General features: G+C 41.3%; 1 protein-coding gene across 1 annotated transcript; it reads left to right on the top strand.

Moving 5' to 3' along the window:
* Positions 1–428: 428 nt before the first annotated feature.
* LOC126583657 (FACT complex subunit SSRP1-like) lies at positions 429–12,207 on the top strand. Its single transcript, XM_050248127.1, has 16 exons — positions 429–632; positions 1,270–1,455; positions 1,744–1,849; positions 2,313–2,449; positions 2,666–2,749; positions 2,847–2,941; positions 3,109–3,214; positions 3,437–3,523; positions 3,607–3,699; positions 3,818–4,015; positions 4,120–4,265; positions 4,355–4,505; positions 11,230–11,328; positions 11,404–11,589; positions 11,721–11,799; positions 11,892–12,207. The coding sequence occupies exons 1-16, from the start codon at positions 579–581 to the stop codon at positions 12,011–12,013; spliced, it is 1,929 nt and encodes a 642-aa protein (XP_050104084.1). The 5' UTR covers positions 429–578; the 3' UTR covers positions 12,014–12,207.
* Positions 12,208–13,427: the final 1,220 nt, after the last annotated feature.

Below are 13,427 nucleotides of genomic sequence, written 5' to 3'. Positions count from 1 at the left end.
GTTACATCATAGACTAATAACGTGATGTTATGTTTTCACATTCTCAAATGACATCGCGTTCACAAAATTGACTTCACTAGTTACACACTTCCTTTCAATATATGAGTCGATTACACTTTTTCTTTATTTTTTTGAACAAGTGATATTATCTACAATAAGGAAGATGGGGTGATATTAGTCTCACAATGGCTAGTAATAATGTGGTTTAACTTTGTATTTAGCAAGAATTGAACATAAAACCTCTTACTTACAAGTGAAGAGGAATTATCACACTTGAACTCAATTGATAGTTAAATACATCGTTGTACAAAAAAAAAAAAATTCGAATCCGTACAACCGGGCTTATGAACGGGCTAGATACCAACCCAGCCCAATTAGTTTACAGTTGGGCTTCCTTGGGTTTCAAAACAACGGCGCAACTCCCAAATCGCTTCTGAATTGGCGCGCACCGCCCCTCCCTCCCACTGTCTCGTTCTCAAACGCACACTCCCTCTCTCTTCCTACCTTCACTTTTTCGTACTCTCATGCTCGAAGCTTAAATCGGCAGCTTGGGTTCGATTCCTCGATCGTGAGAAACCATGACGGACGGCCACCTCTTCAACAATATCTCCCTCGGCGGCCGCGGCGGCACGGTGAGTCTCTCTCTTCCCGATTCCGATTCGCCGTAGCTTGACTTTTTGGGATTTCGTTCTTCGATCGGGGGTTTGCCTTCTGAAATTTCGCAACGTGATATGAATGGGACCTCTTTGATTTGGGAATGTCGGTGGTTTCGGTTTATTTGGGTTGGTCGAATTTCGTGTAGAAATGAGGATTTTGGGGGATTCCGATTGCTGGGTTTTCTTTCCACTGGTCCAATTGAAACCACAATTTGTTCCTTCCTGGATTTTTGTGCAATTTGGTTGTGGGGAAATTTGTAATTATTGATTGTGTGCAGAGCAGGAATCGTAGGGTTTGGGGATAGGGAAATCGGATTTTTGTTTCAGGTGCTCGCGTTGAATTTCCAGTAATTTAATTTTTAGTAAATTCTTTCACTTTTTGTGACGAGAAATTTGGGTTATGCTCTGTTTGGTTGCCATGAAAATCCGAGGAAGAAAAGTTTGTTCCTTTACCCAAGTTTCTTCCTTGTAAAACCCTAATTTGATTGCATTCAGTAGAAGTTTATTGCTTTATATTCAGATTTGTGAATTTGTTGACATGGTGAAACCTGAAGTGGTGATTGAGCTATGGACGAAATGTAAACTCACTCGTTGTGTCATATGTGGAATGCAGAATCCGGGGCAGCTAAAAATATTTTCAGGAGGGATTTTATGGAAAAAACAGGGAGGGGGTAAAGCAGTCGAGGTTGATAAAGCTGACATTGTTGGGGTAACATGGATGAAGGTCCCAAAGACTAACCAACTTAGTGTTCAGATTAAGGACGGGTTATACTACAAGTTCATTGGATTTCGTGACCAGGTTGGTGCATTTACATGGAATTATTCACTGACCCACTTCCTGTCTTATGTTTTTGTTTAATATGCTACAAAAATTCTTATTTTTCAAATGCGCGTCCATAAGAATTTGTCATTCACAAGGTGATGACTAAACTGATTTTTTTTTTCCATGCATCTGAGACATGCGAATTGTGATTTTGATTCATAAAATTATGATAGACTAAAAAACTAGCTTTTAGTCAGTGATGCTGTGCAGGGATATGAACTACATACTAATTGTTGGCTCTTTGATTCTGTGCTTGCGTTGCAGGATGTCACTAGTTTGACCAATTATTTTCAAAATACATGTGGGTTAACACCGGCAGAGAAGCAACTTTCTGTAAGCGGACGTAATTGGGGAGAAGTCGATTTAAGCGGTCAGCGATGTTCTCTTATATTCAAGTTGCCCGTGATCACTTGTTTTGGTCTTCCTTGCATTCTTTGTTATGAACAGTTTTTTCTTGTAAAATGCTCTTTCCTTATTTTTGGGTACGCGGATAGATTCTCATAGGATGACAGTTAGGAAAATGCTTCCAGCTGGCTACATCTTTAAACATAATGTGCAGCTGAAACTGGTTGAAGTTGGTTCTTCTGTTTTTCTCTTTTTTTCAACCTAAACCTCTATATGTCTTTTGTGGAGTCTTAGAGTGACTGGACATTTCTTTTGCATATGTTTAGTATCCTTAAAAAATGGTCTCTGTTTTGATGTTCTTTACATTTCCTCCATGGACGATTCCTTCTCTGATGATATGATTCCGTTGGTTGTATCATTGGGTTGTTAAGGCAGTACACTGCTATGTATCCTTTTGGATAATTTTCAGATATTCTGTTATTTTGCAGGGAATATGCTGACTTTCTTGGTTGACTCCAAGCAAGCATTTGAGGTATCTTTGGCTGATGTCTCACAAACACAACTTCAGGGGAAAAATGATGTCATCTTAGAGTTCCACGTGGATGATACGACAGGAGCTAATGAGGTTTGTTGCTCATATTTGGTGTTTCTTTTATTTTTTTCTAAAGATGGTGGGGGTTTTCTACATTGATCCTTATGGTTCTATAAATACCCATAGTTAGATATAAGCTCTCTTTGTCATAAAATCTATGTTTTTTGTAGTTAAAATCGAGTAATTATCAGGTCCATCCTGAGTTGTTTGTTTATGAGTATTTTTCTTTTCGTGTTATATTTACTGCAGAAAGATTCTTTGATGGAAATAAGCTTTCATATACCTAACTCCAACACTCAATTTGTTGGCGATGAGAGTCATCCTCCTGCTCAGGTGAGTTTGTTTTTTATATGTGATAATAGTTTTGTAAGTCATTTTTTTCATTGATTGCAATTGATTTATGGATCTTTTCTAATTGAATATTATGTAGGTTTTTCGTGACAAAATCATGTCAATGGCAGATGTTGGTGCTGGAGGTGAAGATGCTGTTACCACATTTGATAGCATTGCAATCCTCACACCAAGGTACATATTAATGAACATACCAGGGATAGTGCACCTACATCGATCCACACTCTCATGGGAACATGCGCCATCTGTATTTATTAGATTATGTGCATATGTCATATGCTGGCGCATGGGTTTCTCTCCATATGAAATGCCAGGCTAACGGAAGTACTTGTTTAATATAGGGGTCGCTACAGCGTGGAACTTCATCTTTCATTCTTGCGGCTTCAAGGGGCTAATGATTTCAAAATTCAGTACAGCAGTGTTGTTCGTCTGTTTCTACTTCCTAGGGTTTCATTCTTATCTTGGGCTCTAATAATTAGTTTTTCACTTGTTATACTTTTAAAGCTTTTGTTATACATAATTATCTGAGTACCTATCACATTGTTCCATGCACATTAGGGAGTTCTCTTCAAGAGCTAATAGGACTATCGGTGTTCTAATTACTCCATTCCTGGAACTAGTTTTTGTGGCTTTGGCATATCTTTAATAGATTCATCTTTGTTTCTGCAGTCTAACCAGCCTCATACCTTTGTTGTTGTCACTCTTGATCCTCCTATCCGTAAAGGCCAAACATTGTACCCGCATATTGTTTTGCAGGTAGTGTTTGTTTCTTTGCCTTGTTGATCACCTGTTTGATTTTTTAAATGCTTCCTTCAATTGACTTCTTCTATCTTTTGAAGTTTGAAACTGACCTTGTGTATCAAACCGAACTGACAATGAGTGAAGAACTTTTGAACACGAAATACAAGGACAAGTTAGAACTATCTTATAAGGTAGATAATACCTTCAACTCTCCTGAAGATTGTAATCTAGCAAACAGTTGTTTTATTTGTTTGAAACAGTGTGCTAATTGACATGTGCTGCCGTAATTCTTTTATGTATGATAAACAGGGACTAATGCATGAAGTGTTCACCACAATATTGCGTGGCTTGTCTGGTGCCAAAGTTACGAAACCAGGAAAATTCCGCAGCTGTCAAGATGGTTATGCTGTCAAATCTTCACTGAAAGCTGAAGATGGAGTTCTATATCCTCTTGAGAAGAGCTTCTTTTTCCTACCAAAACCTCCCACCCTTATTCTTCACGATCAGGTAGAATTTGCATGCATTCAATCGATATTATAGTGCTGGTATAACAATAACCTGATTGATAAGTGGAACATCACCCTTTTTCTTCTTGGTGCTTCTGTTACTAGATTGACTATGTGGAATTTGAGAGGCATGGTGCTGGAGGCTCAAATATGCACTATTTTGATCTTCTCATCAGACTCAAAAGTGAGCAAGAACACCTGTTCCGAAACATTCAGAGGAATGAATATCATAATCTTTTTGACTTCATCAGGTTGGTAATGCGTACTGGTTATTTTCCATAGTAGGTCAATGATGCTGTGGATTTTAAAATTCGACCTTTTGGCCACTCATCATGTGCAGTTCAAAGGGTCTCAAAATCATGAACTTAGGAGAGGGCCAAGCAGCAAATGGTGGTGTGGCTCCTCTTCTTGATGACGCAGATGATGATGCTGTTGACCCACATCTTGTTCGTGTGAAGAATGAAGCTGGTGATGATGAGAGTGATGAAGAGGTGGAACATCTATCCTATATTATTATGTTACTTGTGTTTTTATTTTTGGTCTGATTCTCATTGGATTGAAAATTTCATGGGTTGCACTATTAGGACAGTTTTACAAACTACTTGGATTTTTCTTTCCTATTGTTATGTATATTCTTCGTTGATCTGTAAAATGCTGAAAGTTCTTCTGTAGTTTGTAAAAGTGGATGTTTGTGAACAGGACACTTATGTACAGGGCGACGTACAAAATTGCATGAACTATAGGGGTATTAAGCTAATGAGTCATACAATGAAGCTCTGGGAGAGAGTCATTGAGCATAGATTGAGGCAAGAGACACGGGTTTCGGACAACCAATTCGGGTTCATGCCAGGGCGCTCAACCATGGAGGCAATCTATCTCTTACGAAGATTGATGGAAAGATATAGAGATGGGAAAAAGGATTTACACATGGTCTTTATAGATTTGGAAAAAGCGTATGATAGGGTCCCAAGAGACATTCTTTGGAGGATTTTAGAGAAGAAAGGAGTACGAGTAGCATATATCCAAGCTATAAAGGATATGTATGAAGGAGCAAAGACTGCCGTAAGAACTCATGAAGGACAAACCGAAAGCTTTCCCATAACTGTAGGATTACATCAAGGCTCATCCTTAAGTCCTTACCTTTTTGCGTTGGTAATGGATGAGTTAACACGACATATTCAAGATGATATTCCTTGGTGTATGCTTTTCGCAGACGATATAGTGTTGATAGATGAAACTCAGGAAGGGGTAAATGCAAAGCTTAACCTTTGGAGAGAAGTGTTGGAATCTAAAGGTCTTCGCCTAAGCCGATCAAAGACAGAATATATGGAGTGCAAGTTCAGTGCAAATGGAGGCCAAAACGAGTTAGGGGTGAGGATCGGAGATCAAGAAATACCAAAGAGCGACCGTTTTCGTTACCTAGGATCTATCTTGCAAAAGAACGGAGAATTAGATGGAGATCTCAACCATAGAATACAAGCTGGATGGATGAAGTGGAAGAGTGCATCCGACGTGTTGTGTGACCGCCGTATGCCACTGAAGCTCAAGGGAAAATTTTATAGGACGGCAATAAGGCCGGCGATGCTGTATGGCACAGAATGTTGGGCGGTGAAACATCAACACGTACACAAAATGAGTGTAGCGGAGATGAGGATGCTTCGTTGGATGTGTGGGCACACGAGAAATGATAAGATTAGGAATGAGGATATCCGGGGTAAAGTAGGAGTAGCCGAAATTGAAGGAAAGATGAGAGAAAATCGGTTACGGTGGTTTGGACATGTGCAAAGAAGGCCTACTGACGTTCCGATTAGAAGATGCGACTATGGGACAGAGGTTCAGGGCCGAAGGGGTAGAGGAAGACCTAGGAAAACTTTGGAAGAGACTCTAAGAAAAGACTTAGAGTACTTAGATCTAACGAAGGACATGACACAGGATCGAGCACAATGGCGTTCTAAGATTTATATAGCCGATCCCACTCAGTGACTTGGATTTTCCAAGTCTCCAACCGAGAAGTTTTCCTCACTCGGGAAATTAAGGGAACACTACCCCAACCTACATGCTCCACTCAGAAAGCTTCAACATACAAGCTTTAACAAAAGAAAATTCAAAGAACTTAGCGAAGAAGGTTTTGGTGTATTTAACACAATACGTTGAAATGAAGGAAAGCTTATTTATTGATATCCCCGATAAGCTACAAATATGTACATATACATGAGTCAAAATAAGCACATAAGAGGGAGCCTTCACAAAGGTTGCTTAGGAGAAGTCTCAGCAGTCGGTAGAGCCCCAGAAAGAGAAGGCACCGGAGGGGGATCATTTGGAGCCTCAGTACTGGACAGAACCCTAGAAGGAGGAGGCATCAGAGGTTGATCATTTGGAGCTTCATTACGCGGTACAGCCCCAGAAGACGAAGGCAATAAATGCCTTTGGAACAAACCCACAAATCTCTGATGATCAAGTAAAACCTGACCATCAGTTTCCTTCATCTGGTCAAGCTTCCTCTTCATGTTTGTAGCATAGTCATGTGCGAGCCGGTGCAACTGTTTATTCTCATGCTTGAGCCCTCTAATCTCCTGTTTGAGACTCATCACTTCAGCCGCCAATGATTCAACTTGGCGGGTTCGAGCAAATAGGCGTTGGGCCATATTAGACACAGAACCTGCACACTGAACACTGAGAGCCAGCGAATCCTTAACAGCTAACTCATCAGACCGTTTGGAAAGTAGTCTGTTATCTTTGGGAGTGAGAAGGTTCCTGGCCACCACCGCAGCGGTCATATCATTCTTCATCACGGAATCCCCAACGGTAAGAGGACCAGTAGGGGAGACGAAGGATGGGCGCCATATGTTGTCTGGAGAAGGCGGGGCTGCCTCTTCAACAAGGTTCAAGTCAAAACGACGGTCGGAGGGGCTAGACATTTTCAAAGGTGTTGAAGAGAGAAGAGGTCGGACAAATCAAGATCTTAGAAGTGCAAGAATGAAGCTTCTACTGGTGGAGATTCAAGTGTGCTTTGGAACTTAATGCCAGCCCCTATAAAAATCTGCACTCGACGAAGCTTCAGAAATCGAAGAGGCGCCTGCTCAGAAATCGAAGAGGCGTTTGCTTTCTCAAAAGCTGGGCTGCTTAGAGATCACGAGGGTTGATCTCAGAAATCGAAGAGGCGTTTGCTTTCTCAAAAGTTGGGCTGCTCAAAGACCACGAAGGCCGATCTCAAAAATCGAAGAGGCGCTCGCTTTCTCAAAAGCTGGGCTCCCCAGAGACCACGAGGGCCGATCTCAGAAATCGAAGAGGCACCTACTTTTCCAGCCTTTTCCAGCCTTGTCAGCACCTGTCACACGCACACTCAGTTTTGCGGAAATTATGGGCATTCTGTCAAAGACTTCTGGGGAAGTAGAAAACACATGAATCTTACTGTTCAATCACCCACTTCTCACACGCAACAATAGCTCATGGGTACCACAGATAACTTTGCCAAAGTTCTCTGCCAAAGTTGAGCACGTGAAGCTTGCAGCTCCCACTACATCGCTCTGACCAAGAAGGGTAAAAGAATAGCAAAGAAACAGCACTAACAAAGTTTAGACCCATAAATTTTGAAGGTCTAGCTACCATATTATTACCCACAACTGTAAAGGAACAGTACCACTGCTGGATAATTGGAAAGTCCCTGTGTGTCAACCTCTGTGCTTCGTGGCAAGGTAGACTAGCAAACATGCCCAACCTTTACTCACATTCGAGAAAACACTCCCAATAAGATTGCTTGCTCCAAAATCGAAGAGGCACCGTCCTCCGAATCTCGAGAGCCAGACTCCCAACATGACTACTTTCTTAAAAATCGAAGAGAGGGTAAAGGAACAGTACCATTGCTGGATAATTGGAAAGTCCCTGTGTGTCAACCTCTGTGCTTCGTGGCAAGGTAGACTAGCAAACATGCCAAACCTTTACTCACATTCGAGAAAACACTCCCAACAAGATTGCTTGCTCCAAAATCGAAGAGGCACCGCCCTCCGAATCTCGAGAGCCAGACTCCCAACATGATTACTTTATCAAAAATCGAAGAGACACTGCTCCCCGAATCTCGAGAGCCAGACCCCCAGCATGATTGCTTTCTCAAAAATCGATGAGGCATCGTTCTCCGAATCAATCGAAGAGGCGCTCGCTTTCTCAAAAGATGGGCTGCTCAGAGACCACGAGGGCCGATCTCAGAAATCGAAGAGGCACCTACTTTTCTAGCCTTGTCAGCACCTGTCACACGCACACTCAGCTTTGCAGAAATTATGGGCATTCTGTCGAAGACTTCTGGTGAAGTAGAAAGCACATGAATCTTACTGTTCAATCACCCACTTCCCACACGCAACAATAGCTCATGGGTACCACAAATAACTTTGCCAAAGTTCTCTGCCAAAGTTGAGCACGTGAAGCTTGCAGCTCCCACTACATCGCTCTGACCAAGAAAGGTAAAAGAATAGCAAAGAAACAGCACTAACAAAAGTTTAGACACATAAATTTTGAAGGTCTAGCTACCATATTATTACCCACAACTGTAAAGGAACAGTACCACTGCTGGATAATTGGAAAGTCCCTGTGTGTCAACCTCTGTGCTTCGTGGCAAGGTAGACTAGCAAACATGCCCAACCTTTACTCACATTCGAGAAAACACTCCCAATAAGATTGCTTGCTTCAAAATCGAAGAGGCACCGTCCTCCGAATCTCGAGAGCCAGACTCCCAACATGACTACTTTCTCAAAATCGAAGAGAGGGTAAAGGAACAGTACCATTGCTGGATAATTGGAAAGTCCCTGTGTGTCAACCTTTGTGCTTCGTGGCAAGGTAGACTAGCAAACATGCCCAACCTTTACTCACATTCGAGACAACACTCCCAACAAGATTGCTTGCTCCAAAATCGAAGAGGCACCGCCCTCCGAATCTCGAGAGCCAGACTCCCAACATGATTACTTCCTCAAAAATCGAAGAGACACTGCTCTCCGAATCTCGAGAGTCATACCCCCAGCATGATTGCTTTCTCAAATATCGAAGAGGCATCGTTCTTCGAATCTCGAGAGCCAGATACCACAGACCACTTTTTCAAAGTGCTCTGACAGAGTTAAAACATGTGAAACTGGCAGCTCCCACTACCGTGCTATGACCAAGCATGGTAAAGGAATAGCATTACTACTTGTTGTTAGGGAGACTCCTATATATGTCGACCTCCATCCCCAACGGACAGGCAGACCTGCAAAAATGCTCAACCCTTCATCATATCTGAGAGGGCACTCCCAACGAAGCCTTTCGAAATATTCAGCTTTCTTTCCCCCCGATAATACCTCTGCAAACAAGCTATACTAGAGCAAGAATATCTCATATCATCAGGGTTAAAAGCAAGAGTATCCCATATCATGCTTTTTCCCTGTCTTTTCTTTTGGCCTTGTTTTTACCTGCAAGACAAGGAGAAAGAGAGCAATCAGTCAGCACTTGGAATCAAGCTTCCAGCCAGGAACTGACTGCCTGGAACCCCTTACCTGATTACTTACCTGGCATTGCTCTCGAGTACTCATCTTCAACATCTTATGTTTCCAGGGAAGATTCCGCATCTGCTTGAGGAACAGATAGGGCAAGTGCGAAGGATACAAGGAAGCATGTGGAGACAAGCGTAACAGCACACGTGCCGATACATTCATTACTCTGTCAAAAGCAAAAGTATCCCATATCAGCAGGGTGGAACGTACTCTAGATTTGATGGACTTGTTTTGACCCTCAAATTCTTCAGTCGGCCTTATACTCTGGAGGAAACCAGAAAACCCTCCAGCTCAGTTCAAGAATAAGCCTGTGGAAAGTTACTTCTTCAAAAGCAAAAGTATCTCATATCATCTCTTCTCATTTTTCTTCTCTTTATCCTTCATGCTGCTGCAAGATGGGGAGAAGGTGAACAATCAGTCGGAGCTCTGATTGCTTACCTTGTTTGTCACCTCTTTCAGCAGACCCCCTAGCTCGGCGACTTGGGGGACTCCTACTACCTGGTTTGTATCGCGCTTGACCAAGCCTGAAACTACAAGTAAGCTTCAAGTGAAATTGATACATTACCTTGTGCATCTCCACCAGTTAAAGATACCACCCCTGGATGGAGGAAGAGTACTTCCAGAGAAGATGCCACATCTACCTATGAGACAGATAAGGCAAGTCAAGACGACACCACACTCCGATACTTAGAAGTTTCGTGATTACGAGATCATTCTCCCACAATATTTCCTAATGGCATTTGTACTAAATCATTCACTTGTACTCACTAAATGAGAGCTTGAACCTATGTACTTGTGTAAACCCTTCACAATTAATGAGAACTCTTCTATTCCGTGGACGTAGCCAATCTGGGTGAACCACGTACATCTTGTGTTTGCTTTCCTATCTCTATCCATTTATATACTTATCCACACTAATGACCGGAGCAATCTAGCGAAGCTCACAAAAAGCGATCGTTTTCGCTACCTAGGATCTATCTTGCAAGAGAACGGAGAATTAGATGGAGATCTCAACCATAGAATACGAGCTGGATGGAAAGAGTGCATCCGGCATGTTGTGTGACCGTCGTAGGCCACTGAAGCTCAAGGGAAAATTTTATAGGACGGCAATAAGGCTAGCGATGTTGTATGGCACATAATGTTGGGTGGTGAAACATCAACACGTACACAAAATGGGTGTAGCGGAGATGAGGATGCTTCGTGGGATGTGTGGGCACACGAGAAAGGATAAGATTGGGAATGAGGATATCCGAGGTAAAGTAGGAGTAACCGAAATTGTAGGAAATATGAGAGAAAATCGGCTCCGGTGATTTTGAACATGTGCAAAGAAGGCCGACTGACGCTCCGGTTCGAAGATGTGACTACGGGACAGAGGTTCAGGGCCGAAGGGGTAGAGGAAGACCTAGGACAACTTTGGAAGAGACTCTAAGAAAAGACGTAGAGTACTTGGATCTAACGGAGGACATGACACAAAACCGAGCGCAATGGCGTTCTAGGATTCATATAGCCGACCCCACTTAGTGGGAAAAGGCTTTGTTGTTGTTGTTGTTGTTGGTAATGTCATGACTGTTTTCCTCAAAGCACTCTTTAATTGTGGTTAGTCCTAGTTGTTTCATGCATCCGTATGTGTGTTTCTGCAAGTGCGCTTTTGTGTTGACATGTGTCCTGTGATATTCCAGTCTAAATGTGTGAACTTTCGCAGGATGAAGATTTTGTTATTGACAAGGACGATGGAGGTTCTCCTACTGATGACTCTGGGGAGGATGATTCAGATGCTAGTGAAAGTGGAGGTGAAAAAGAGGCAAGTCATTTCTAGTAATTTTGTTTGCCTAATAATTTTAAGAAGGGTCAATGTAACATGAATTGTCAATTTCAGAAGCCTGCAAAAAAGGAGTCTAGAAAGGAACCTTCAACTTCCAAGGTATCATCTTCGAAGAAACAAAAAACCAAAGATGCAGGTGAAGATGGTTCAAAGAAGAAAAAACAGAAGAAGAAAAAGGATCCAAATGCGCCGAAAAGAGCAATGTCTGGTTTTATGTTCTTCTCAAACATGGAGAGAGATGTGAGTGTTTTAAGTTCTGTCGATTGGTTCTAACTTTTGGTTTGGGAATGGAACAATACTTCAAATAATCGGTTCAGATTCTTTATTGATGTTTTGAAGGAAATTATTGACCTTATTTGTGTTGACCACAGAATGTAAAGAGAGAGAACCCTGGAATTGCATTTACTGATGTGGGGAGAGTACTCGGAGAGAAGTGGAAAAAGATGTCAGGTATACGTGATTCGACTAAATTACATCTTGTGTGCTTCCACAGTATGATGAATTTCTGCGAATTACTTAGTGTCATGTTTTCCGTTTTTCAGCGGAGGAAAAGGAGCCATATGAAGCAAAGGCTCGTCAAGATAAAGAACGCTACAAGGATGAAATCAGTGGTTACAAGAACCCCCAACCCATGAACATAGATTCGGGGAATGAATCTGATTGAAAGTGCATAAATTAAGGTAGAAAATGAAACAAGCCAGTTTTTGGTTCGCCGTGTAGTGTTTCCGTTGGCTCTGGCACATCGGTAGGATCTACATTAGTTTCTTTCATGCATCTATGTATTTTATTTATACAATGTTTGGTTAGCATTATACTTGATGACCTAATTAGGCATAAAAAAACCCGTTTTCGTGCCAAGACTCCGAGTTTCCAGTATTGTGTCTTGCATGCTTGTATCATGTTGTCTTTAAGTTTAAGGAAGGTTTAAGAAAAATATGATTAGCTTCTTTCACCATTAATAGAACTGCATCCAGTCCCCATCTCAACCCTCATTTCAATCTTCATTCATTGAAATCGAAGGCGGCAGTGGCGGTGGCCGCCGTTGCCTATGATGTTGTTGCAACGCCTGAACTTCACAGGAAATATGGTCTCTCCGTTTTCTTTCACAAACGTCCGATTAGTGAATTTGTCGATTAGGCCCCTATATGCACGGACACTCCAAAACCCCCCGTAGTAGAGTATCGGACATGCCGATGTGCCTTGGGCACGGTCCAGACACGGTTTGGGCACGGTCAAGACACGATAGGGGTCTTTTTGGTAAATTTAAAAAGAACATTTTGGGGCAGTTTTGAAAATATAAAAACTAAAATCTAAAAGAATTCATGACTTCAACCTAACCTCAGTCCTCTCTCTTTAATCTTATGTGCAGCATCTAGCATGAATATTTTGTTATATTATGAATTCGAAGTACTATTTTTAATATATGTAATATTTATTAAATTTTAATTGTCGTGTCCTAGCCGTGCTTGTGCAACATAGTTAGGCCCTCATTTATGATTTGCCTAAATTATTTTTGGTTAATTCATATCATACTTATCCAACATTAATTAATAGGGTGGTGAGCATTACTATCATTTTACGGTGGTGAGCTTCACTATGACGGTGATGAGCAAAAACATTTTCTTGCAACTATGAATCTAAAACTACAGTTTCTTTCAAGGCACTCGTACTTTCAACTCTAATTTACTTGAAAACGGTAGTGTTGCCACGAACGACAGCCGGCGATATCGCTCCATTATCTACAATCTTATTCTTTTATAAAGTAATTTTCTGTTTCATTAAAACAAAGTGAAAGACAATATAACTATTTAGAGATGAATTGAGCTATATACATTTCTTGCTACAAAAGAAAAATATAAAAAACACAAAAAAAAAATAAAAAATTAGAGTAAATTGTATCAATGGTCCTTCAATTTTAATAAAATTGGAGCAATGATCATTCAACTAAAAATTCATTACCATTGGTCCCTCAACTTGTCAAAATGTGTAGCTATGATCATTTTCATCAACTTCGTCAGAATTTTATCAAAATGAGTTATGTTAGAAGAATCATTGCTACAATTGGGATCCCTCAATTC

This window comes from Malus sylvestris, chromosome 9, assembly GCF_916048215.2.
Source record: "Malus sylvestris chromosome 9, drMalSylv7.2, whole genome shotgun sequence".
In the NCBI taxonomy this organism is placed as follows: Eukaryota; Viridiplantae; Streptophyta; class Magnoliopsida; order Rosales; family Rosaceae; genus Malus; species Malus sylvestris.
This window is presented reverse-complemented; position numbering and strand designations above follow the sequence as displayed.

Bases quoted from the DNA above. Each gene is read 5' to 3' on its own strand.
- LOC126583657 (XM_050248127.1), top strand. From the start codon at position 579: ATGACGGACGGCCACCTCTTCAACAATATCTCCCTCGGCGGCCGCGGC. The intron at 2,450-2,665 runs GTTTGTTGCTCA...TATTTACTGCAG, and splicing joins ATACGACAGGAGCTAATGAG to AAAGATTCTTTGATGGAAAT. The intron at 11,590-11,720 runs GTGAGTGTTTTA...TGTTGACCACAG, and splicing joins TCTCAAACATGGAGAGAGAT to AATGTAAAGAGAGAGAACCC.